General features: G+C 39.9%; 1 protein-coding gene across 5 annotated transcripts in view; it reads left to right on the top strand.

Moving 5' to 3' along the window:
- The window catches only part of ctnnd2a (catenin (cadherin-associated protein), delta 2a), a 245,897-nt gene extending 220,631 nt beyond the window's left edge, over nucleotides 1–25,266 (top strand). For 4 of the 5 annotated variants that reach the window (XM_077554314.1, XM_077554312.1, XM_077554309.1 and 1 more), the window contains 5 exons: nucleotides 1,568–1,652; nucleotides 15,016–15,142; nucleotides 21,006–21,137; nucleotides 21,340–21,410; nucleotides 23,067–25,266. In XM_077554314.1, coding sequence (XP_077410440.1) covers nucleotides 1,568–1,652; nucleotides 15,016–15,142; nucleotides 21,006–21,137; nucleotides 21,340–21,410; nucleotides 23,067–23,489 — 838 coding nt within the window. In that variant the 3' untranslated portion in view covers nucleotides 23,490–25,266. The remainder of the gene's footprint in view (nucleotides 1–1,567; nucleotides 1,653–15,015; nucleotides 15,143–21,005; nucleotides 21,138–21,339; nucleotides 21,411–23,066) is intronic. The other variant, XM_077554313.1, reaches the window with a different exon arrangement.
- Nucleotides 25,267–25,614: the final 348 nt, after the last annotated feature.

Genomic DNA, 25,614 nt, shown 5'->3' with positions numbered 1-25,614 from the left:
GTTAACGTTAGCATCGGGTGCCAGGCTAGCAACAGTTTGACAGCTTGCTTGCTTTTCTTATTGTTTTCAATATTGTGGACCTATGCTACTTTGTAATCCTCTCTCCCTGTTTAAACAAAGGGAATATGCCTTAAGATGCACATAGATGTATTTTTCATTATTAAAAATAAATAAATAGAACTTAGCCTTCATTTATAATTATTTTATAAAACACTAGCTTTAAAAAACAAAACAAAAAAAACATTCAAAGTGTCCAATATGGCCATTTGGATTTTAGGAACACAACTTCAAGTGCATTACAAGTGCAATATAACGTAAGGCAGGATACCTTCACCTTGTTATTTTAAACATGGACCATGTATGATATAATTATATATCTTGCCTTATACTGCACTTAAAGTTGTGTTCCTAAATCTTAATGGCCATATTAGACATTTTGAATTTATCTATATATTTTTTTTAATTTAATGGGCAAAAGCATTTTATAAAATAAATTAAGACAAAGTTTTATTTATCCGACTCAATTTTGTTTTGTTTTTTGAAAAACAATCAGATCCGTGACTTTTGTGATCCATTGCACCACTAGTTGTTTGGGTACAAAAACTATGAGGTGGTCAACAAAAAATGAATTGCAGTATGTCCAAGACTAGATCACTGATGAAGAGGCAACAACTTCAAACTTCGTTCAACATCTGAAGTTGCACAAAGAACACTAAGTAAGCTAATGTTAGTTGTTTATCGGCTAGCTGTGTAGTTAATGACACTGTAAATTCACTGGTAACACATTGTAAACACGGCGATCTGTTACACTACTCTGGGTTCACTCCCTGAGTCCCTGACTCCTACTTTGATGGTCACCTGAAATAATATAGTCTACGATGTTGTTAAAATGACTCGAAAGGACTTGAAACTCAAAGTGTAGGACTTGTGAATCGCTTGTCAGTCTTGACTTGGGACTTGACTCGGGACTTGAGGGCAAAGACTTGAGACTTACGAAACAATGACTTACTCCCACCTCTGATACATAGTATCATCCATATACAGCAAAAAAAAATCCTCCTTTTTGAAACATGAGGGCAATGTCACATGGTTTGTTATGAAGCAAACACAAAATAATCAACTGAGTCCAACCAGAAAAGTGAACTATACAGTAGGTGTTATAGCGCTTTTTTTGGAGTATTTCATGGGCTGGAATTGAGAAAAGGGTGGTGTTTACTATCAGGAGAACACTGTTAATTTTGCAAGCATCTGCTCTACTTCCCCCTCTAGAGAGCCATTGCTTATGAGCAGATTCCTTCTGGAGTCATTTTGCAGACAAAGTGGCCATGCAGGGGCTGCAAGTATGGCAAGGAGGGAGGGATAAGGTGGGGACTTTTTAACTCCACTGGAAACTACGTTAGGGGAATCACTCGCTGCTGAAAAGAGCAATGGGCCTCTTAGTCTTAAGGAGCCGGCAACCTCCACATATCTTTCCAAGGTGATATTGACAGGAAACGGAATAACAGTTTGGAACGTTATCAGAAGTAATGGTGTGGCGGAGATGTAACAATGTACTATCTCCCCTCAGACATTCGGCCAAGGTGGTTAAGGCGGCCTCTCAGGTGCTCAGCAGCATGTGGCAGTACAGAGACTTGCGCTCCCTCTACAAGAAGGTAACACACTGCTATCATGAACACATGCTGTCTATATCAAAGACTGTATTCCTTATCCACTTCATTTTGACGGTACGGATTTCAATTTCACACAAATTGCCAAAGGCAACTCTGCATGATGGGCAGGGAGGGAAGTACCCCACCATGTTGAAGTTTTTGTGTTTCTTCTAAAACTTTTTATATTTAATTCATAGTTGTGAGTAGCAAAATGTATGCGTATAGGTAAAATTGTCAAATTTAATCATAGCCCTGCAACAAGTAGTGATCTGCCGACAGACTCTGTAATCATCAACACATCATCTTCTCAAGACAAATAATTGCTGAACATTAAATAGTCAACAAAGTGGGGTGGCATAGCTCAGTGGTGATTGGTCATCTTGCAACCCGGAGGTTGTGGGTTTGATCCCCATGCTGTTGTGACCATGTCGCAGTGACCTTGAGCAAGATACTGACCCCACAGTTGCTCCTGATGCCGCGTCGTCAGTAAGTGAATGAGTAGCCGAATGTAAAAGCGCTTTGAGGGCCTTGTAAGGTGGAAAAGCACCATATAAATGAAAGTACCATTACCAGTACCAACTACTTAGCCCTGTTCAACTCTGTTGATACCCAAAACAGCAGCACCTAAATCTCCCGGAACAATTAAAGTCTTGCTGCATATAAATGGAGTTCCCCACAAATTATGTATTTCTTTGAAAGGATTAGCGCTCCAGTGTGTTATTTGCATTCATGGTAATGTTTTAGAGAGTGACATCTACAAGCCGATTTACAAGGTCGGGTGAGTTGTAAGCATTAACGACCTCAAAATAATAGCTGGAAGGAGTGCTGTATATAAACAAATGTCTTCTTAATAATGCCAAGTGCAGTATAATTTTGATGTTGGGAACCTGTGTGTAAACAAGAATGACCACAGCGCAGTTGAGCGCGTGTGTGTGTGTGTGTGTGTGTGTGTGTGTGTGTGTGTGTGCGTGTGTGTGTGCGTGTGTGTGTGTGTGTGTGTGTGTGTGTGTGTGTGTGTGTGTGTGTGTGTGTGCGTGTGCTTGTGTGTGTGTGTGTGCGTGTGCGTGTCCGAGTTTGTTTGCTGTCTTTGAGGTCAGTCAAAATCAACTCCAAACTAAAGATCAATGGTTTCTCTACTTGGAAACATTGATACTAATGTATTGTTATATACAGTAGTATGTGTTATTTCCAGCCTATTATGGTTAGACTCTTTTTCAACTCATGTGCAACAGGCTGCTTCTTTTCGCCCATTGTGACTGAATGGTAGTAACAATATTGAATACCAGGAACTTGTTTCCTGTTAAACACAAAGGGTGAATTCAGTGGAAGAATGTTTTTGTGCGCATTTGTTTGTATAAACTGATTTTTTTTCTATTGCTCAAACAAGCACCATTAAAAAAAAAGTTTGGTTCCTAGTTACTGTATTTCTTTTCAAATGATAAACACACGCATGCTTGCATCTTGATTAAAGGTAATGAGATTTCTGTTCCCTTCATTTGTCACTAATGAATGTTGAGTGTGAAAATCTTCCACCAAGGTTTCCTGCAATGTAGTGTCCCAAAAGTCAAGCTATTTCATGGTATTAACTCTTTCACTGCCAGACGTTTTCAGAAACGGGTTGTCCCCACTGCCAGCCGATTTAAGCATTTTGAGTGATCTTTCAAGGTCCACAGAAAATGTTGTGTTTGGACTATGGAAACACACATACTACCAAATGAAAGATTGGACTCTCAGCTTTCATCAGAAAAAAAGTTTGTTTCTACCTTATTCCGTTCTTCAGTAATCAACAATAGAAAATGGTTACTTTCACCGAAATTCTCTGTTTTGAAACAAAAAACGGAGAAAAATAGCTTTTTGTGAAACGATGTTATTTCATGCACTCTAGTGAATTGTACACTTCTTTTTGTCCATGAATGATGCCACAAACACCTAAATAGTGCTTTACTTCTGTAAAACGCTTTCACCAACAATGAAAAAGTATTTTTTGATTGCAAAATACGTTTATTTCCATTCAACAGTGTAACAATTTGACAAAACAATTTCGCAAACTATTTACAAATGTGTGCAACTGTGGTACTACTTACAATTATGTGGATGTTTCAAATACAGTTTTTCCTTTTGTAACGCTCTCCTGCGTCCAAGGAGACGCCAGGACTCGCACAACAGTTTACTTTCACTTTCGCATTGGTCCGTTTTGCGTGCAAACGTTACACTTTCTTGACGGCCTTTTTTTCCGGGGAATAAAAAGCAAGTAGCAGACTGTACACACTTACTCCGATGAATATGCATTGGACTCGGGGCACTCTCCGTCGTCCGATCGAACGTCCGCCTGTGCGTGCTCGGTTTTGCTCCGCGTTACGACACCGTCATAGCCGCCGCGTCAGCGGTTCCAATTTCGCCGTCAAGCTCGGATTCACCTTCATCATCATCGATGATGATCATCGTCGTCATCAATGTACTATTTTAGCGTTGGTCGATGCCTTTCGTCTTGTAAGTGTAGAGCTGCTTGCAAACGCTCGCCATTGCCCGTTCCCTCCTCCATCTAGCTCCATCTAGCTCCATCTAACGTCTTCTACTGCCGCGTCAATGCTTCCCAACCACGGAGTCACCACCCTCATCTTCATCATCGATGATGATCATCGTCGTCAACAATGTGCTCTTTCAGCGATGCTTTTGGTCTTTGAAAAAAACGGCTTGGGCGTGAGCTCCTCGCGACCGGCCGCTATTTTTCCTTTGTCTTCCATTCTCATCTCCTGCTCGACGCTCTAGCTCCGCCTCTACTGACGCCCACCCGATCTTGTCAAAAGAGAGTCATCGCTGCCCTCGAGGGGCCAAAAATAGTCATTAGGCACAACAGACCGGCTGGAAACTTTCACCATAGCTCCGGAAGCCTTGCCCGCACCCGTTTCAAAAAAATAAATAAATAAATTGGATGACGTCTTTAGACGTCATTGGCAGTGCTCCGTAGGTTTTTACTTGACGTCTATAAACGTCAATGGCAGTGAAAGAGTTAAGGGGGGTGTCCTTGGCTTTGTGTTCTGTTCAACTTAGAGTGGAGGAACAGCGTCAGTCAGAGCAAAACAAACCAAGTGAGCCCAGATACAGTAGGAGAGACAGAACGAGAGAATTTAGTGGGAACCCACTGCGGTAACATTAAAACACCTGCGTCTTACAGTCGGATGCGGCTTATATGTGTAACAAACTCGAGTATTCCCCAAATTTAGCTAGCACAACTTAAAGTCAGTTGCCTTATATTCCAGAAATTACTGTAATCAAGTACATGTTTAAACTATTGAAGGAAACAAAATTACACAGAGGAAAACCATGCAAACATGGGGAGAAATACACCACACAGAATGTAAGTTGATTCAAACCCAGGACCTCTCAACTGTGTAACAGACATGCTGCCCACAACTAACCAGCCTGTGAAAGCATCCAGGTGGTAATAATTTGAAAAACTTGTATCGCAGCAAGTGGACTTCTTGGTTGGCTCCTGAGCCACATGCTAGTCTTTGTTTCATGTTTCATGAAGCCACTAAAAACCTTTTCGTAAACCCCATTCATTGTGTACACTGGTAAGGGGCTAGGACCACGGACTGGAGATTTGAGCGGCCTCGCCGTGATGTCAGGAATAATTTCCAATAGGAGAGGAGCGATTCACAGTGCATTTACCTGAAGAAGAAGAGAAGTAAAAAAGCTGAACTTCCAATATATACCCTGCCAACACACCTATGTGGGGCCCATGTGGGTTGGATATGGGCTGATGAATGGGTCTCATCTAGGCTGCCCAGCTGGGTCCCAATTAATTTTGACCAGGGATTTCATGGTCGTCCCATGTGGGCAAGCCTAGAATGGCTCAAGACGGGCCTCATGTGGGCCCTAGCTAAATTCCACATGGGCTCAAGGTGGGCCTCATATGGGCCCCATATGGGCCCTAGCTAAAACCCAAGGAATGGGCTTATCTGGGCTGCCCAGCTGGTTTCCAGTTAAAAGTTGACTCCTAAATAATGATTGCCTTGACAGGGATCTGAACCAGGGTACCATGGAACCAAAGTCAGACACCCTAACCGCTGATTTTAGAATTCCTCCCAAGCGCAACTCAGGATGTCAGGGTCCAACACGTTGATTATGCAGCTGGACGAGGATTAATTTTTCAACGAGTTGGAGCCCCGCCCCATTCTAGGGTGACCAAACGTCCTCTTTTGGGAGAACAAGCCATTTTGTTACGTCCTGTTCGGGCGTCCGGGGCCTTTTATAAATTCATGAAAATATCCGTTTGGCATTGTGTGACTAATAGGAGGAGAAGTACACTGTGTAACTGCGACTGGTACCACAATTTCAAGGCCGTAGTAAGTGTCCTATTTTTGGGAAATTAGGAATATGGTCACCCTCGCGTTTCAAGCTTATCTGAATAAAAATGTGCCTCAGCGCTGAATTGGTAGAAGAAGTGCTACAGACCTCGCTCTCTACTCTTGGCCTGACCTCACTGTATGTGACTTTTTCTTGTTTTGGGGCAGGGGGGTTACGTTAAAGACAAAGTTGATGTTCCAACACTTCCAGCAAATATTGATTACATGAAAGATCAAATAACAGCCATCATGGGTTAATTGGCTCAGAGGGGGAGGGGTTTTCCCATATTTTTTCGGAATGCTGGGCAGCGCTTTCTTCTTGTTTGAATAATAATCTTGTGCTCTCAAACTTGTATGAAATGGTCCAAGTAATACATATTAAGTTGAAATAGATTTTTATTTTATTTTTTTCAAAAAGAAAATCTTACTGAATTGTAAAGGAATATAGGCCAGGGGGAGTAAGCTCCATCGCCCATGCTGTTATTGTGCAAAATTTGAATATTTTGGAATGAAGCCCAACCTGAGCCCACTTATTGCCCATTCTTAGTTGCGCCTATCTACTGCCCACCTATTACTACCCAAGTGGGGTACGACAACAAAGCGCACTCTAAGCCCATGCCCAGCCAAAGCCCATATGGGCCCCAACTGTACGTGTTTGCCGGGTATATGCTGACCGAGCTAACCTAAGACACAACAAATATCCAATAATACATAATGTCTCAATTATTGCCTAAGCTTGACGCCTGAAAGAACAACATAATTGTTGTGAGAACATGATGGGAGAATGTCCCAAAACAAAAATGTAAAGATGAACACAGGACATCTAAAACCAGTTTTTGTTTAACATAATCGGGAAGCCTTTCTGATTTATATGCTAGGCATCATAAGTCAATTTCAAATCGTCAGCGGCACGTCGGTTCACCAACCAGAAATTTGCAAAGGAGACTGAACTTCTCAAGCACAAGTAGACAGTTATTCTCAAAATGTATGAAGCACTTATATCAACTTGTAGAATTGCATTGGCTAAAAAGCCCAACAATGAAAGGAAGTTTGTCAAAACATGCAAAAGAGAGCAAAGGAGTGAGCGGACAGAGATGCGTAATGATCAAAAGAAAAAATGTGTCTCTTAGCCTCTGACTGTTTGGCCACCACTGGTCTAGATCTTTTCTTATATGACTTTCATGTGCTGTTCTTGCCAGCCGCGTTTTTGATTGTACTTATTGCAAGTGAAAGTATATAGTGCTTGAGCACTCAGTAATACAAAGTTCAAATAAAGTTTGTATTAGCAGCAACTTTAATTAAGTTCAGCTCACAGAGTTTGAATTGTCTAACTGCTGTTCATTTTGTTGGTCTCACTCACAAAACTGCTTTTAAGAGCTGATCGAAGTTGTGCCTGGTAAACAAAAAAAAAGAAAGTGGTTTTACTTTGTTGTTGCAGCAACTGCTACATTCCAAAATCCACTCTTGGGCTTTATCATCAGAGTCCAGAACCTTACATTCTTTCCTTGCATGCACATATTACCGGTAGGTCATGGATTTTTGGGGCAGCCAAAAATCCTTTTAGCCTCCAATCCAGACATGGATTAGCATAAAATTTAGAAGAGAGTTTGCGATTAAGTGCAAAAGCAGAAAGATTTTGGTGGGTTTTGTGTATGAGAAATGTTTAGAGAGAAAAAAGTACATTAATAAGTCTGCTTGTTTCTTTCTCATAATGAGTGTTTTGAGGCTTGTTTTTCAAAGTTTTCTCTGGGAACATCAGTGTATGGCTTGTGTATGTTTGTCTTCCTGTTTGTTTTGGTCGAGCGACAGTCACAGGACTAAGTAGAGTTTATCACTTCCTATAGCAATTCCACAGGAGCAGAAAAGGGAATTGCAGTAGAGCCAGTGGATGTTAGTTGGGTGAGGGCCCATAAATAAACAGAAACTGCATGAAGAGAGCATCGGAGATGACTTGAAAGATCAGTGGTGCGGCAGTCATTAATAAACCAAAGCCTAAATCTGTTTTCAGCAACACTGGCGCTTGCTTTAAAGATAAATCATGTATAAAAGTCTCCAGTGTGCTTTCAAACTCGGCTTGTACCCGAATTTATTTGGTTTCTATGACTTCTATGTCCTCATTCTGTGTTTATGCTGCTGCTTCACTTCCTTGGAGGGATGCCACCGCTCAGCCATCCATGTCAACAACAAATGTCCGGTATTGTTCGGTCACAGACTGATGAGCAAAAACAAAGTGACAACATATTCTTGATTGGACCAGCAGGACTTAATGAGCCCACACACACTTGGATACACAAACTAAAGGCAGAATTTCACACTGCATTTTCCAGCTCGCCTGATAAAAAGATTTAGCTCTGGCACTTCATCAGACATGCTCTCTCTATCGTTCGTTTGCACACATGTATGTTTATATACTGCAAAAAATGCACCAGTTATAAAAACTATTTGACAGTTGGGGTTCAGGGCCAGAGAGATGTTTTGCCTGACGAGTGTGGCGGATTCTCAATATGGTCCGGGCTTGTGTAATTGACTGTGTGGGTGGGTGTTAGTGTGATAGGACAAATGCCTGGAACATGTGTGCCTGTGTATATGCGTGAGGTCGCTACGTGTGATGCTCTCTATGTTCCTGTGAATGGAGTGAGTCCATTTGAAAAGAAAATGTCAGTAAGTGTGTTAATGTCATAGCGTGCCGTGATTCTTTTTCACATTGTTGCCGCAATGAGACAAACAACACCCATTCAGTCCGCTGTTTATTGCCTACAAAGAACGATGGCTCAAAACTCACTTTCAACATGTTTTTTATTTTTCATCAAAGGCTTTGATTAGATGAGCAACTTGAAAATGAACTTTTCATCCTCTTGTGTGCATGAAAAGAAACAACGGGAAGCATAGATGAGAATTGGAAGCTCAGTAATACAATCAAAAGTGTGCTGCGATTACTCATCTGGAAGCTAGCGACAGTATTTTACTCAACCAAAAATAAAGCTAGGAAAGGTCAGGCGCAGCATTCAACACCGTAAAATCTGAAAATGCGAGGACGAAGTCATCTTGAGAACGTAACACTGAATAGAAGACACAAACACACATCCATTTCAATTGTTAGGGCTGTAATCACATTTTGCCTTGCAGCTGCATGACCGTAAACTAATACTGCAGTCATGAGAACAACATGCAGAATGGTTGCATAGCAGAAAAGCGATGCGGCTTGGAACAATCACATTTTTGTCCTTTATGACATCTGTATGAAGCGGACAAATGTTTTGATTGTTCACAGCAAAATCACCAGTGTTGCATTTAACACTCTGAGTGTTAATCTAAAAAAGTGTTTATATGTGTCCACACCAATGAGTGTAAATCTGACACTTTTCAAAGTGTTACTTTTTCACACTTAACCGGTGTTAATCCAACACTGTATAGTGTTAAAAATACACTACACTAGTAAACACTGAGTAGTGTTGAAAGTACTCTACACTAGTGTTAGTGTTAGCATTTAATTCTGCCAAACTATAATTAACTTTGGTATTTAAACGCTTATGAGCATATTGCATTAATATTCGCAAACTACACTTTACTCTTCATAAATATACATATATATATATATTCTCCTTCTTGCAAGGCTCTCAAAGGGCTTTACATTTTGACTACTGATGACACAGCATCTGGAGCAACTGGGGGTTCGGTTCAGTATCTTGCTCAAGGATAATTTGCCATAGTCACACTGGCCTGGGATTGAACCCACGCTCTCGGGGTTGCAAGATGACCACTCTACTACTGAGTCTCACTGCCCCGACAACAACACCTGGATGTTTCAATATTGAAATGTTTATTCATTCATTCATGTATTTCAGGCAGCAATCAAAATGAAAAAAAATATCAATTTCTCCAGACAATACTCAACTAAACCTAGCCTGAAAAGGAGTGGGAGGAAGAAAAACCTATTAAGTCCCACCCACAATCTCATTCATATCAAACTTTAAAAACAAATTTAGCTACTTTCCCGCAAGCTTGCAGTAACCAACAGTGGTTTCCATGAACACTGAAAAACAGGTGTGTCTACAAACAGAAATAAAACAATGTGTTAATTAACTAACATGACATCAAAAGCTCATACCAGCAATGGGAATGAAAAGTAACAACACCAGCTTGGGTAAGAGACAAACAAAACAAAAGCACAAACAACACATATCAATAATTCTAAAACACAAGTATACCTACAATGATGATAGATAATATGCCCACAATGATAAAAAGGCAGCAAGCAAGAAATGTTGACAGCGCGCTTGAAAATTGGAAAGTTTCTCCTTCACCGGAAATGAGGGTGTGGTCAATTTAACACTCAAGGTTAAATTCAGGTTATTTAGGTTACACCCAACATCCACCCCAAGACTCAAGGAAATTTACTTTGACGGTGTAACTTTTTATCCTAAAAGTGTTAAAATAACACTGCTTACTGCATATTTGATCGAACACTGGAAATTTAACACTGACCGATTTGCTATGTAGTTATTGACATGACTATGGCGCAGATTCTCCCATCGACATAACTGTGTCAATTACGCAACTTTATGCACTACTTAAGCGTCTTCACTCTTACGCCCTCAGGAGGCTGTACTGTGTCGCGTCACACGGAGCGGCTGCTGACTCGTGCTGATGGCTTGGAGTTTGTCTGAAAGTGCAACTCATACCAACTACAGTCATTCTCATAGTGGAAATTGTGACTTAAATTTTTAAACGTTTGTTTTATTTGACATATGCCGGTCTTGAAATCCACAGAGCTCGCCTATCCGAACAGCCCAAATATGTGTTCAGTCATGAGTACAGTACTTTCATTAAATCACATTTTGTGTATTCATTTGGACTGTCAAAATTAAAGCATTAACTCTGGAGATTAATTTAAAAAATGAACTCAGTTAACTTAGTTGACTGCTTGATGCTTGTTGGGGAACTCTAAAGTAATTTACAGAGAGCCAAATTCAAATAATTAGTAAAATGCCTTTGGCATATCATTTCAGAGCAAAATTTCCTGCTCAAGTTGCCTCCACGTAGCTTCGCAAACCAATGCTGCTAGAGTGTAGTGCTGGTTAGCAGAACTAAACCTATAAGCAAGAACTTCTGAGAGTTGTTTTTTTTTGTCCATTTTGATCGCTTTGTTTAAGTTTATTCAAGGTTCAAAGAATGCCATTTGAGCAGTCTTTGATTCTAAATATACTTTCTATTTGATGATTTTACATTAACTCTAAGATTTTACTCAAGTAAATATCTGTTACAAACATTCTAGAAGCAAAAGTAGAAAAATTTGATTAATCGCGATTTTATTAGTCTTGTAATAATATATATAGTATAAATATAAGTCTATGTAATAATTTTATTTATTAAATACAGAATGTAGAAAACACATGCTCCTTCAAAGTAGCCCATTAGATGAACGGCGGACATCACTGGGTATGGTGTGGCTCAGTGATAGAGTGGTTGTCTCCTCAACCCAGAGGTTGTGGGTTCGTTCCCATACTTTTGTGTCGCAGTATCCTTGAGCAAGATACTGAACCCTGAATCTGATACTGATGCTGCCAATGTCAATTTAAATTTCCTCAGAGGAATGTTCCACCAAAGATTCAAACCCATCTTCTGACTGTGAGACAGACATGCTAACAAATAGTGGGGTTTCCATCCACACATTTTTATTCAAATTTTCAAGAAATGCGAAAATAAAACAGAATGAAAACGCTATAAATTTGAAAAAGGGCCCAAAATTCGCCTCCAACAAATTTGCATTTACAAGGGGTTGATTTTGAAGCATATTGAAAAAGGAAAATGCTAATTTTGGTTATGTAAACAGGTTTCGCGAACAAACGCTGACAAGACCGGATACACAGCGCACGTTTTGACCGGATATTACGTCACACGTACATTTGTAGTAACAAAGCAATGGCAGACGATAAAGTAAGGTATGTTTAGGGGGAGGACGAAACAAAAATCTTTTCGGAATTAATTAAAGAAGTGAATATTAATGCAATTTTGGATAGAAAACAGCAAAAAAAAACGCTACAGTTTATCAAGAATTACAAAAGCAAACTCATACAACGTCATTGCATGGCGCAGTCACTTCCTGTTTTTTTTCTTCTTCTTTTAAATTACTGGTGGATCACATCTCTATGGTGTAGGTGGCGGAGTCCCCTCTCAATATTCGCAAACGAACAGATGGAAACAGGCACAAGTCTTATGTCCATTTTGCTCATTTTCAGTAAATTTGCTTAAAAAAAATTTAAACAATTGGATGGAAACCCGACTAATGACTCCACCTATTCCGCCATGGTAAAAGCAATCCATATGTATAATCACTCTTGTGGATTAAATCAGTTGCGTGTTTAACTATTCCTCACGTGGCTCGTGCTCGCCCTTAAAGACCCTTGCGGCTCAATCGAGGACCCGATGAACGATCTGCATCCACGAGCGTTAGATTGCTCCCATCACTCATTGCGAAATGCATTCATTATTCAATACTCAGTGACTGTGTTCATTTGAGCAACATGACACTTTGACAGTGTCCAATTGAGGGGTGGCGGCATGTACCATCAGGAGGTTACATGGCTTATAATGAGATGTGTTTTGGGTGGGAGAAAGAGTGAGCTGATGGATACATGGGAAGAATAGGGATGGTTGGAATGGATCTACCTTTTGACGCAGCGGGTGAGCCACCTTCTATTTGTCTTCATTGCTTTGGCGGGAAAGTCAAGGGAGGACACAGCCTACTTCCTGATCCTTTGCTCTGTATCTCTTTCTGCTTGCCTCGCTCATTACTGTCCCGCCATTACTCTCCGTGCTCCTCCCTGCTCTCATTACTTCCTGTCATCTTTTGTCTCACTCTCTTCTCTTTCTGGCTCATCTAATTCATCCTCCTCCTTCTCCTCCTCTCCAGCCATTCCGCTTAAATGATTCAGCCTACCAACTCCAATGTATGCACGTCAGAACTTGCTGCTAAGCTTTTGCCCCCCAGACAGCAAAGCAATGATGGAGCACATCTCCATTTATATTTTTATCATCTACTTGTGGTTTGTATTCAGAGGTAGCCAATTATCGTAATGCTAAATTGAATTGGGTTCCAGCTCTGTGATTGTTGCAGACTATCATAATCCATTTTTGAAAAGTGCTTTGCGCCAATCACTGCTATACCAACACACACACACACGCATAGAAAAAAGCCACTGGCTCTGCAGTAATTATTCATGCCAACTTTTTGTGTTAAAATGTCCCTGCCAGTAAAGTAATAAGACGATGCTCGGGCTTGATGCAAATGTCTTCGATTGTGTTGGCCAGTTGTTTTGTGGGTGTTTTTTCCCCCTCCGTTCTCAGTGTTCAGAATCATATAATTAACGAGGTGATTGATGTGATTATGACATTTTTGGCACTAGAAGTACATTTTGGAACAGACAGCTGAGGATGAATAGAAAGGACAATTGTTTGAATGAAGCTGTCACTTTTGTTTCAACAAACTGACAATGTAGTGGATCTGCTCCTCTTAGATTTACACTGATTTTGGTTCAACCTAATAATTTGATTTGCTTCAGGGGAGTATACTGTATCTGTCTATCTAACCTTTTGCACTTCTCTTTCTTAATGTTTCCACCAAATAGTTGAACTGAACTTTAGTAAGGAATCCTGCAAAAGTGAGACCTCTGTATTTTAACAAGCTGCTGCACTAAAAACCTAAAAATCTTGTTGCTCTTCAGAAATATAGTGAGAATTTCCCAAATACTTTACAACTAGCGGATTTCCAATATAAGGGTGTTGTTTTTTCTAATGTTGCTAGAAATTTTATTTTCCTAAATACGTTTAGAGAGCATTTCAAGGAAGTTTCAAAAATACATACTACCCGGTGCTGTGATATGTTTTTTTTTTAAGTTAATCTAACTGGTGCTGTGATATGTTTTTTTTTTTAAGTTAATCTAAGTGTCGAATATTTACAACAGATCACATCATAGATCACATTATAGATTTTTTATAATTAATCTTTACCTCAAATTGTTGAAATTATGACAGAAAAAAAATGATCTAATCATATTGACAACATAAAAATGGAAATTGTATTATTTTAATTGTAATATTTTTAATGTGTTAATTTACTAATTTCAAGTATTTTATTTTCGGCCGATACCGGCCATATTTCAAGGGATCGAGTAAACACAACGGCGCCCTCTATTGGCTGTTTTACATGAACTAAATGGCATGCATGGCTGACGGAAGGTTCTAAGTGAATTGTGTTCATGTCAGCCCTCTTTCATATGTTAATTAAATTCACTGCCAGCCATTTTAGAAAATTCCAATACCCACACAATATTGTGTTCAATAATTATATATACCAAATCTGACAAATGACAGAATAGACTCACTCTTTTCTGCCTTTTTCTGTTCTTTTATAATCAACAATAGAAAAATGTAGGTTGCATAAAATGCATCCATTGACTCTCAAACTGTGTTTATTTTGTGTAAAAATGGACAATGATGTCATGTACTGGTGGTTGTGCATCAGTAAAGTTGTTTCCAAGTCTGACATTTACAGTGGAGCATATTCAGATTTTCTGAAGAAATATTCAATTGACAAATATACTTCTCAATGACGGTGAATTAAGATGTTTGAGTATACAGTATGTATGCTTATAAGTTTTACGGTATATTAATGCTGAGTAGGAATTAACCTAAATGTCATTATTTTGTTATAATTGTTGCTGCGTTCTGCATTTGTAGATGTCACAAAAACAAAAACATAAATCAAGGATGCATGTTCTGTATTGATAGCACACAAAATTTGCGTTGTATCACGGCGTGCTTTTGTAACACGTTAATAGCTTGCCAATCATTGACGTGATAGGACGTGGAACCATTAGCATTAGCGTCTAGCTTCATTGTACTCCGATCACCGTTTCACAAGCAGGAGTCTCCGTTTTTGGCTCACACACAAACATACAATACTATGCCTTTTATACTCTATTATCAGTGTCTCCTCTTATGTATTTTTACTCCAGGATGGCTACTCCCAGTATCACTTTGTGGGCTCTGCCTCCACAATAGAGCGAGACCGACAGAGACCATACTCTTCCTCTCGAACTCCCTCCGTGTCCCCTATCAGGACATCCCCAAACAACCGCTCCGGTGAGTAAACTACAACAGTTACGATCAAGGGTGAGTGTGTGTGTGTGAGAGCGTAGGAGCTATGCTGTCACCAACATAGCATAATTGCGCCAAGTACCCAAGTACATGAAGTCATTCAAGTTTAGGTTTAATATTTAATTTGAACTCAATTTAACCTTCTATAATCTTACATTGCTTGCAAAGATCAGTGCTGGCTTGCAGAGTTCACGTCCACTTACAAAAGTCTTCTTTGAACTATTAAAGTACTTCATAAAACATACAGGGTCAAAATCAGCTTTTTTTCCCCCACATAGACAAGCCATCCAAGGTGTGTCATTGAAGACTTCCTTCTAAGGTCTGTTTGGTGCTAATGTTTGAAGGTTTTTTCTTGTTGTTTTTTGCTACTTGAATTACTTCAGTGTCTTGATCTGTTATTTTGAAAGTTGAAATGTGGGTTAATAGCATGGCCTATTTAACAGAAATTGAGTTTCTTCTGATTTATTTGATTGTACCCAACCAATGGGGATACATTTGAGTCATAGTCAATGCTTCATTGTTTTTCCTCTTCTTTTTTGTGCTCAGAATAATTCATGACATCTTTCTTTTCATAGATACTTTTTTATTCACCACAATCACTGGTAACAATTGATGTGAGCTGACACATATACTGAAAACCTGATTGATGTGTTGACCCTTCATAGTATATACTGTATACAATTAAACCACGAATTCTAGCTCCAAACTGTTCTGCTTTAATTAAACAGATTTAAAAAAAAATCATCATGGTTTACTGTCCGCTATTTTCATATAAATTAAAATGATTTAAAACACAAATCAAATGTCAAATAGCCTCCTGGAATGGACTGCGTTTAACATGAGAAATGTCAACGACAAAGCATTGATCACTTTGCGGTCAGTCTGCTGACATGTGGGCTGAAAAGCAGTTAGAATCTGTGCTCACCACCCACAGACTTGAAGCATGATTACCGTTAGCCTTTAGCTTGAGCCCAGTGGCCTTCATGCTTTGCTAAGTGCGCATTAGCTGTTAGCATTTGTCGTCAAGGAGCCTTTAGCTGCGCTTTCTCCGCATCAGGCTTAGCAGGCTGATGAGGCAGAAAAGTACTTTTCCTTCCTCCCAGCTTAGAGTGGTCTTCAAGGACCCAGCGAAGAAACCATGTGCGTGCGTGCGTGCGTGCGTGCGTGCGTGCGTGCGTGCGTGCGTGCGTGCGTGCGTGCGTGCGTGCGTGCGTGCACAGCAAAGGGCGGGATGATAAAAAAAGAGTGTGAGAGAAGAATTAGGTATTAAAGGACTGTTATGGGATGAGGATTTGACCTTGGACGGTGACATTGAAATGTTCATCTTATTCATGTGTATGTGTTTGTGAGGGTATAATATATCGCATCTATTCACCTCTCCGCCACCTTCTACTCTTCCAGTAATCCTTCTTTCTTGTCCCTTCCTCCTCTGATCGCACACACTCACACATGAATGTGCATCTGTATCTTCTGCCTGCATATGCTCCATGATTTGGCCCCCTAGAGACGGATCAAAGGAGAGGGGGTAATGATGGTGGAGTGAAAGTGTGTGTGCGTGCGTGCGTGTGGGTGTGTTAGGGGATAGGGGGAAAAGACATAACGAGTTTGCAGGGAAGGTGTCAGGCGGTGTCGATGGCAGGGAAGGGAGAAGGAGACCTTTACGTCCACCATGGTTGCTGTGGGGATCCTGCTGTGTTTAGAACTGATAGAACAAGTCTCCCAGCTAGCATGCCACTGTAACCAGGGGTGATGGGAACATCTCAGTGGGTGTCAGGTCACAGGAATCTACTGCAGAGGTGTGAAATAATAATAATAATAAAAAGGATGAACAAATCCTCTTCTTGTGTTTATCTTGTTCAGGGGTGGACAAAGCTGGGTAGAAATAAATAAATTCCACATAGTGTAACTGATTAGAAAACTAAACAGGGTTATTGACAATTCCAAGCTTACATCTCAGATCAAAATGACGGTCAACTTAATGAAAGGAAGCTCGCCGCTCAATGAAAAGCATTGGACTTTGGATCGTCGTAATTTGATTTGTGAATATTATTTTGATTTCAAAATGTGATGAAATGTTTGACTATACCAATCTGCCTAGTTTGTCACTTTAATTAGGGATGTTTTGGCCACCGTGGTGGTTATAACTCCCATAAATCAGTATATACCAGCAAATATTTTTCAACATCTCCATCAAAAAATATTTTTTAGCCCGCTTCAACCGAACACAGCATTGTGAAGTACATAGACCATGATACTTTGCACCACTGAGCCAATAGGAGCGCATGACAATTACATTTCTTTGTCACTGCTGTTATTATGTGCAAAATAGGAGATCATGGTTTCAAGAAGCACCATACGCCACACACTGAACCAAAAACAGAGCTTCATGGGCGAAGACCATTCCTGAGACAGACATACAAAAAATGGCTAACCTCTGCCAAGGAGTACCTGGACAAACCACGATTCTTTTGGGAAACTGTTCTGTGGGCAGATTAGACAAAAAAAAACCGCAATGAAGCTTTCAAGGAAAATAACACCCTCCCTACAGTTAAGCGTGATGGAGGAGCCATCATTCTGGGGGGCTGCTTTGCTACATCTGGTACTGGAAGCCTTGATTGTATCACAGGAATCATAAAACCAGAGAATTAGCAAGACATTCTAGGGCAGGGGTGTCAAACTCATATTAGCTCAGGGGCCGCATCGAGGAAAATATATTACCGGATCGGTAAAAAAATGGTATAGAACTTTTTGCCATCAATTATGCGCATATTTTCGCTATTTGTGGGCCAGCCCTAAATTACGGAGCTCAACTGTAATCATATTGTTCGTAATCATAATAACATGAATGCAAACGGAGCGCGGCAACACTTTGCCCGTTTGAGTTCCGGATGTGTTGAATCTACCTGTTTTGCATATATATATTGTTCCCAGAATGAAATGTGGGACGCAGTTAATGAAGTTATAAGGATGTTAATCCTTGTCATATGTATTTGTGCTCCCAGTAATTGAATTTGTGTCATATTTAACACGTTATGATTAAAAAAAAAAAAAAAAGTTTAAACAAACCGTAAAATAATGACATCCAGGACGATTCTGTGTATAAGTTGCATTGCTCATCTGAGGATTGCTGGTGAAATTACAAATTCATATGTTTTGATTGTGGCCAGCTAATTAATTGGTCCGACTTTACAATTTTTTTATTTACTTTCCAAAATCGTCTCGCGTCTCAGATTAAACCCCTTTGCGGGCCTGAACCGGCCCGCGGGCCGTATGTTTGACACCCCTCTTCTAGGGGGACATGTCCTACCAAGTGTTAGACAACTTGGTAGGAGTCAAAGGTCATGGATCCTCCAGAACGACAAAGACCCAAAGCACACATCCAAAAGCATACAGGAATGGTTAAAAAGCAAAAAATACTGTTTTAAAATGGCCAGCAATGACCCCTGATCTCAATCCGATCTTTGATATGAGCTGAAATGTGCCATTGGGAAGAGAAACCTGCAAACATTCAAGAACTTGAACAATTTGCAAAGGAAGTGTGTGGGAAATACCAGAGAAGTGCAAGAAGCTTAGAGATGGCTACAAGAAACGTTTGGACGCTGTCATCACTGCCAAAGGGTGTGCAACCAAATATGAAAGAGGGGTGCCATTATTGCTGCACATGCTGTGTTTTCTATTTCTTCTTTGGAATTACATTATGTAAGTTGAAAAACAATTTCCTTTTGTTGAATTACTTTGGACATCCAATTAAAAGGTCCTGATAATATAAAATTGGTACATTTCCATTGATTTTTGAAGATATTATCAAGATCATGCAAAAAATGAAGGGGTGCCAATAACAGTGAGCAGAATGTTCTTAAGCTTTTCTTTTTTTTTAATGAAAGTTGGCCTTAGCTTGTGTGTGCATACAATACATGCAGTCGCTTGTAAAAAAAAAAAACTGTGAGGCAGATAAGAGGTGATGAATTTTCTTTTGCATTTAAATGTCAAGTACAGAGGATTTCGATCATAATAGGTAATCCTTTTGTATTCAAATAGCGAAAGAAAAGTTCTAAAGACATCTGTTTAAAAGCCTTTATTCTATTTGGGTAGTTTTTCCTTACTGCTGTCATCATGATATAGGAGGTGCGTCACAAAGAACAAAGGTTTCTTTTTTTGTCCTTATTTTTAGTCTTGCATTGAAATGAGGAAAATTCTTCCTTTTACACAAAGGGAGAGTGTTGATATAATTAGACTGAGAAAATATATGCACTCACTTGTATAGAGCGCTATTGTAATTGACACTGTCAGCAAGATACAGCATAACCTCCTAATGCAAAATTTCTAGTTTTAATTTCAAATATGAATATATTGTGAAGTTAATTCATTTGTGTCAGCCCTAAACTCTCAGTGTCAAAACCGGTATTTTAATCTATAGGCACTTTTTTTTTTAACATTATTGTAAGTATTTTTAACTGCCATATAAATAAAAAAGAGACATTAACCAATGTAAAATAGAATTTAACTAAAATAAAGTAGCATGGACTGTCGTGGAAGATAACTGACAGACGCATAATGGTGTGTGAACAAGAATTTATTTGTCATACTTTTCCCTTGTGGTGTTTTTGTTTTGTCATTGTTCGAATCAACACTTTTAGTTTTTTGATCAATAGGCGACATAAGAACACATTTTGACTGTTGTTCATCTATTTGTATTTATTGTATTTGGATGTGATGTAATTATTGCGCAATGGAAGCAGTTTATACCATTGTAAGTTAGTTTACATCTATAATTGATATTTTATTAATATTGATTCATTTAATTAATTTAATTAATATTTAACTAATATTATACTGAACAACTCTGTTCTTCTCTTGGCAATAAATGTAATTGCTGGTTCTATGGCTGTCATTACACATTTACTTTCTCGGCCATTGCTGACATAAACAAACAGAAACCAAACACACTTGTGAGGTTAATTTGGCATATTATGACATGTTTGTAGTTTGCAGCGGCGTCTGACTATCTTCAAACGACATTTCCCAATGTTTCCCCCCTCCCTGTAGCTAAATAAAACCTCTTAGTATGATGCAGTAAAGTTGCTCACCACTGCAGCCCCACAGTTACCTGCAAAGTCAGACTGAACTGTTCCAGACTGGGTATTTTTAGAGTGTCCTTCACTTTGAAGCCTCCGGCTAATCTTGCGGTGCATTAATGCACTACACATATGTGGAGTAGTTGCAGGAATGTTTAGCTAAGCAAACTGAGGGGGCTGATACTCGGGCGGGCGAGCAGGTAGGCAGCATTTTGGCAATCCCATGTGTCAAGATAAGAGGGACTGAGTAAGCACTTTGAATATGCTATAAGGGGATTACATTGCAGAGAGAGAGGGGGGGGGGGAGAGAGAGAGAGAGAGAGGTTAAAACAGTAGTTTCAACTATTGTAGCGTTTAAGTGTCTTTGTGTGTGTGCAGTGATGCATTCATGTGTATGAAATAGAGTTGTGCTGAAAAGGTTAACAATACAACTGGTAAAATATAATCCCAAAACAGGGTCATTTGAATCTGTCAGAGTAACCTCCACACCAGCAAACAAACAAAACAAAACTAAATGGTTAGAGTCGATCTGCCAAAAACTTTATGTCCAAATGCTTGTTTTATACTTCATACATTTTGATTAGTTAACAATGTCAAATAAGAAATTTGTATGTGTGTAAGTAGGTGAATCTATATGCTGACATGGAGTAATGATTATGCACCTTGGAAGGCCAGAATGACTCATGCATGCACAATTTTGCCCATGCAGAAGTGTGAGTTCTCATGCTGTCCTCATTATTTTTGTGTGTGTGTATTTGTGTGTGCGTGTGTAGCGAGCGCTCCGGCCTCTCCAAGAGAGATGATGATTCTGAAGGAACGCAAGATGGACTACGATTCCACAGCAATCAACGCCGGTTTCCATAGCAACAAAGGCGAGCACACATCCCGGAAAGATGGCATGGCAGGTGTGTGCGCGCGCGTGTGCGGGGAATTTTTCTTGTCCTTATTGTTGTCTTTTTTTGTGTTATTTTTGTTTGGTCAGTGGCATCTTTTTTCTTTTAGTGCTGGTTCCTTGAATGTTGTTGTACTTTTCATCTTTTTTATTTATTTTTTTAATGTAGCCCTCCACATGTAAATGTCACTATTAACCTGTTTTTCCCATTCAAGTGTCCTGTGGAACATCTACATTGTTCCGAAACTCATACCTGACTGCCAGTGATGATATCAAACCAAACCAGGTGAGCTAATAGCACAAAAAATGGCAAATAGCATGTCCAGCATGTCCTCACTTTGGCATAGGTGAGCTTGATCGAATTTGAAAAGTGTGCCAGTCTTATCGAATTCCTCAATTAGTGGCTTCTGTTCTAAAAGATGGCATGCATCAATAAGAGATACAAAATTCCTCACCTTATTTATTCTCCCTTTATTTTCTTTACTATTAATTCCCCCTGAACCAGCATGACCTTACTGATATGAAAAATGAAAGGCCACAACCACAAAAATAAGTGCTTTACAAAAAGGACAAGATTATCAAATAGTGAACAATTCATCAAAAAGAGACCTTGAGCTGTGTAATGCCACTCTAAGGTACAGTTTACTATCAAACTAAACATAAGAGCACATTTATTTGAAATAACCACAAAGCTTTGCCATAGGGCAGTGGTTCTCAAATGGGGGTACGCTTACCCCTGGGACTCCATGAAGGCATCTCAGGGGGTATGTGATATTTTAAAATATATTTATAAAGTAGCACCAATGCTAAAAAAAAATAGCTTGATCACAGCATTTGCCTCCCTGCCATCATGAGTGACAAAGATACTTGGTGAAGTACAAGCCCAATTTTCTCACAAAATGTAAAATACTCAGTTCAGTGCAATAACTGTTGTAAAGTCTTCTTTTTAATTATATATTTTTGCAGGTTTTGCTTTTAAAAAAAGATAATGATTTCTTTTTGAGAACAGATCTTAACTATGATTCGGAATGAGGACATAATTATTTTTATGTGCACAAATCTTTATACTTAACCAATCAGAATACACCATTGACATGCTAACCGATAGTCGTAGTTTTAGAAACATATGTATACAGTGCAGTACAGTGTATACAACCACTTACGGATGGATTCACCGCACACTATTTTTTTGAATATTTTTAAAATATTTTTTTGTGGGCGGGAGAGCCAACCCCCATTTTTAACTGAAAACGCTTATTGGCGGTATATTCCCGCTTACTCATTATTTTGATTAATTTTTTTTAGGTAAAACAACAAAAAATAAAAATAAAAATCTGTGCAATTATCATGAGCTTCATTTATTCACAGATTTTTCTATTTGCCGGGAGGCTCACACTCACAGGCATATATTCTTTATCCACTACAGAAAATAACTAAAATGACAACATCTTCCTGATTCATTTACAATAGTAGTGGAAGAATAATTACTATTCTTCTTTGTTTGTATCTGCATAGCTGTATTATATAAGAGTGCAGGTTTGTATACATTTGATAACAAGGATTCAATCAATCAATCAATAAATCCAAAAGGGCCAAAAAGTGTAACTTTATTTCATGTTATTTTGGCAACTTTTCACAATGGAAACACAAATTTGGAACTACAGTGCATGCTAAAATGAATGATGTTCTGTAAAAAACACTTATGTCCATTTTTCAAATTTTTTTACATTTTTACGTTTATGGGATGAAACGTCGTCCCCCCCCCCCCCCCCATTTTTTTTTTTTAATGGACATAAGTGGTTTTCACCACTTTTATTCCTTTGGTGTTTATCCACACTGCCTGAAATCCTTCTTTCCCATCACCTCACCTTCCACCTCCCTCCATACCTCACTTGCCCTTCAACCACAACCCGTCTCCTCCCCGACACTGCATCCTCAACAGGCCCCCACCCAGCCCTGCACCATGCCCCCGCAACCTCAGCAGGACAGTCCGTCAACAGCCGTGCTAAAAGACTATGACCACTACCCACCCCCTCCCTCCTTCCCCCAGCCTCTGCCTCCGCAGCCGCCCCCTCACAGTCAGAGCCGGAGCTTCGACGAGACTTACTACGAGGACCAGGGACCGCCGCCGCCTGCGTCCAACCAGCCCCAGCCGCAGGTCCAAGCACAGGCCCAACCTCAGGCCCAACCCCAGCAGCCTCCCAGCAGCGCCGGGCCTCCCCGGGACCCACGGGAAGACCTGCGCATGCATCTGGGCCTCAAGTCCACCGGCAACTATGTAGACTTCTATTCAGCATCGCGGCCGTACAGCGAACTGAACTACGAGACCAGCCACTATCCAGCCTCACCTGACTCGTGGGTCTAATTTGACTGATGATGATGATGATGATGATAATGATGATGATGATGATGAGGGGTTAAAAAGTGTCTCTGTGTGTGGAGGGATTTTTTTTTTCCAAGCACATCAAGTTTGCATAGTAGTCTTGAACCCCCTGACAAGGACTTTTTATGCTCTCTCAAAACAAAAGCAAGAAAGCGTAATGAAGTCAGGTCAAGTGACAAACAATGCATGTGCATGCATTTTCTTTCTTTTTTTTCCCACCACTGCTCAGTTTATGTCTTTAATCTCAGCCCCACTCAACTGAGTGAGTGCAAGGTGTGAAGGGCCAAAAATGCAGTGGGCAGAATAAATAGAGAAAGAAAGCAAAGGGTAAGGCACAGGGTGATGACTAAAAAAGAGGAGGTGAGCGAGGGATGAGCGTATAATGGCGATGGAATGAGTAAAGCGCTTTTATTCGCGGGAGGAGTCCTGACCTTTTGTTGAGAGGAAGAGAGGATGAGTTGCACGAGGCGACTCCAAGGAAGAATGGAGGCACATCTGACATGAGGAGAAAAGTGGGTTTTCCTACTTTACTTAAACGTAGCACCGCTTCTTTTTTTCTTTTTTTGTTATTGTTGTTGTTGCCTTTTTGCCTATGGAAGCCTCTGGATTTATTTTAAAGGAATGTCATCATTTTTTTCTACTTTTTTAGATTTTTCAAGAAGTCATTTTATGTATTGCAGATGTAACAGTACGCACACGAGAAAAGCAACAAAAAGATGTAAAATAAGAACACAAGGAGCAGATGTTGCAAGTCAGCACAAATCCCAGCTTTGCCGTATTTGTGTTGGTCGACCTTCATCCAATTGGTGGAAACTGGAAATGCACACATGCGGAGAAGTGCTTTTTCACTGCCTAAAAAAAAAAAGAATACATTTCCAAGCACTGTTTGTGTTTGGGAAGGTTTGTCTTGTCTTCAGTGGGGAGCATCATCACTTCGGCAGGAGTCAATATTGTACAAGACAATGTCAACTAAAGTCACAAAGGACAAGAAAGACGTTGCCAAACTTTGACCCCTCTTGGATCAATCCCGGATGACTTCAACAGACGTTCCGTCTCGGTTTTCAGACACTGACTGGATGTCTCGCTCTGCTGTTTGTAACTTTTCTGTTGCTGTGCCCCCGATCTGGATATTGCTGGGAATTGTGGGTAACTTCTCACTGCCCTTTGTGTCAGCTGAGCAAATGTGGGCGCGTGTACGAGTGAGTGTGTGTGTTTGTGTGCATGTAAGTGACGGAACGCGTGGCTTGTGCGTAGACGCATTAACTCGGGTGAGCGTATTTATGCATGCATGTGTGTGTTGCGTGTCTGTGCGTGTGCGGGTTTCTGTACAAATCAATGTCCACGCAAGGCATTCCGACCGACAGTCCGTCCGGTTTTGCTAATCTCGGTCAAATCACTAGAATGAATTGTTGATATAGAATGACAAATCTATAAATATATGAATATAAATATAAATATATCATTTTTATGTGCAGATATCCGTGTCACTAAAGCGCAACCAATGTTTGCAGAGAGAGAAAAAAATGATGTGGTGTACAAACAAAACTTAAGTTTACTTGCTCTAATCGTGGAAACTGCGGCTCCCTGGCGCCCTGCCCGCCCTCCCCCTGATGACACTAAAGGAAAATCCTACCTGAAGATGCTCAGGCTCTGGTTAGAGTTGTGTGTTATTGTGTATCCATGCTTCTTAAATGACCCTGCTGAGAAAGGATCATACTTGAACACAAGGAGAAATAAAAATAAAAAAAGACTCTTTACAAACAAATGTCATTGAGTTTTTCTGCAAGTTGAAGTGATTATTTAGTGTATAAAATTATCACATTTTACATCCACTTTTCCATTGCATGATACCTACCGAGCTCACCCTGGTTATACCTCTTAGTGGCCTTTGTCCACTGACAAAACCAGGGTTCTATGGTTCCAAGCTGATACCATTAAGTAGTCCTTGGTCAAGAAAAATTGTCATTACACATTAAAAATATGTGTTTACTATTATGATGAATTCAAGGCAGAGTGTAAATTTCATGAATAGGCATGTGTTCATGACAACAATGATGTAATTATTAGGGATGTTGTTGATTGCTTTGATTCAGACCGATAACAGTAC

Source organism: Vanacampus margaritifer, chromosome 20 (assembly GCF_051991255.1).
Source record: "Vanacampus margaritifer isolate UIUO_Vmar chromosome 20, RoL_Vmar_1.0, whole genome shotgun sequence".
NCBI lineage: Eukaryota > Metazoa > Chordata > Actinopteri > Syngnathiformes > Syngnathidae > Vanacampus > Vanacampus margaritifer.
Note: the sequence above shows the minus strand (reverse complement) of the source record. Positions and strands in the feature narration are given on the sequence as shown.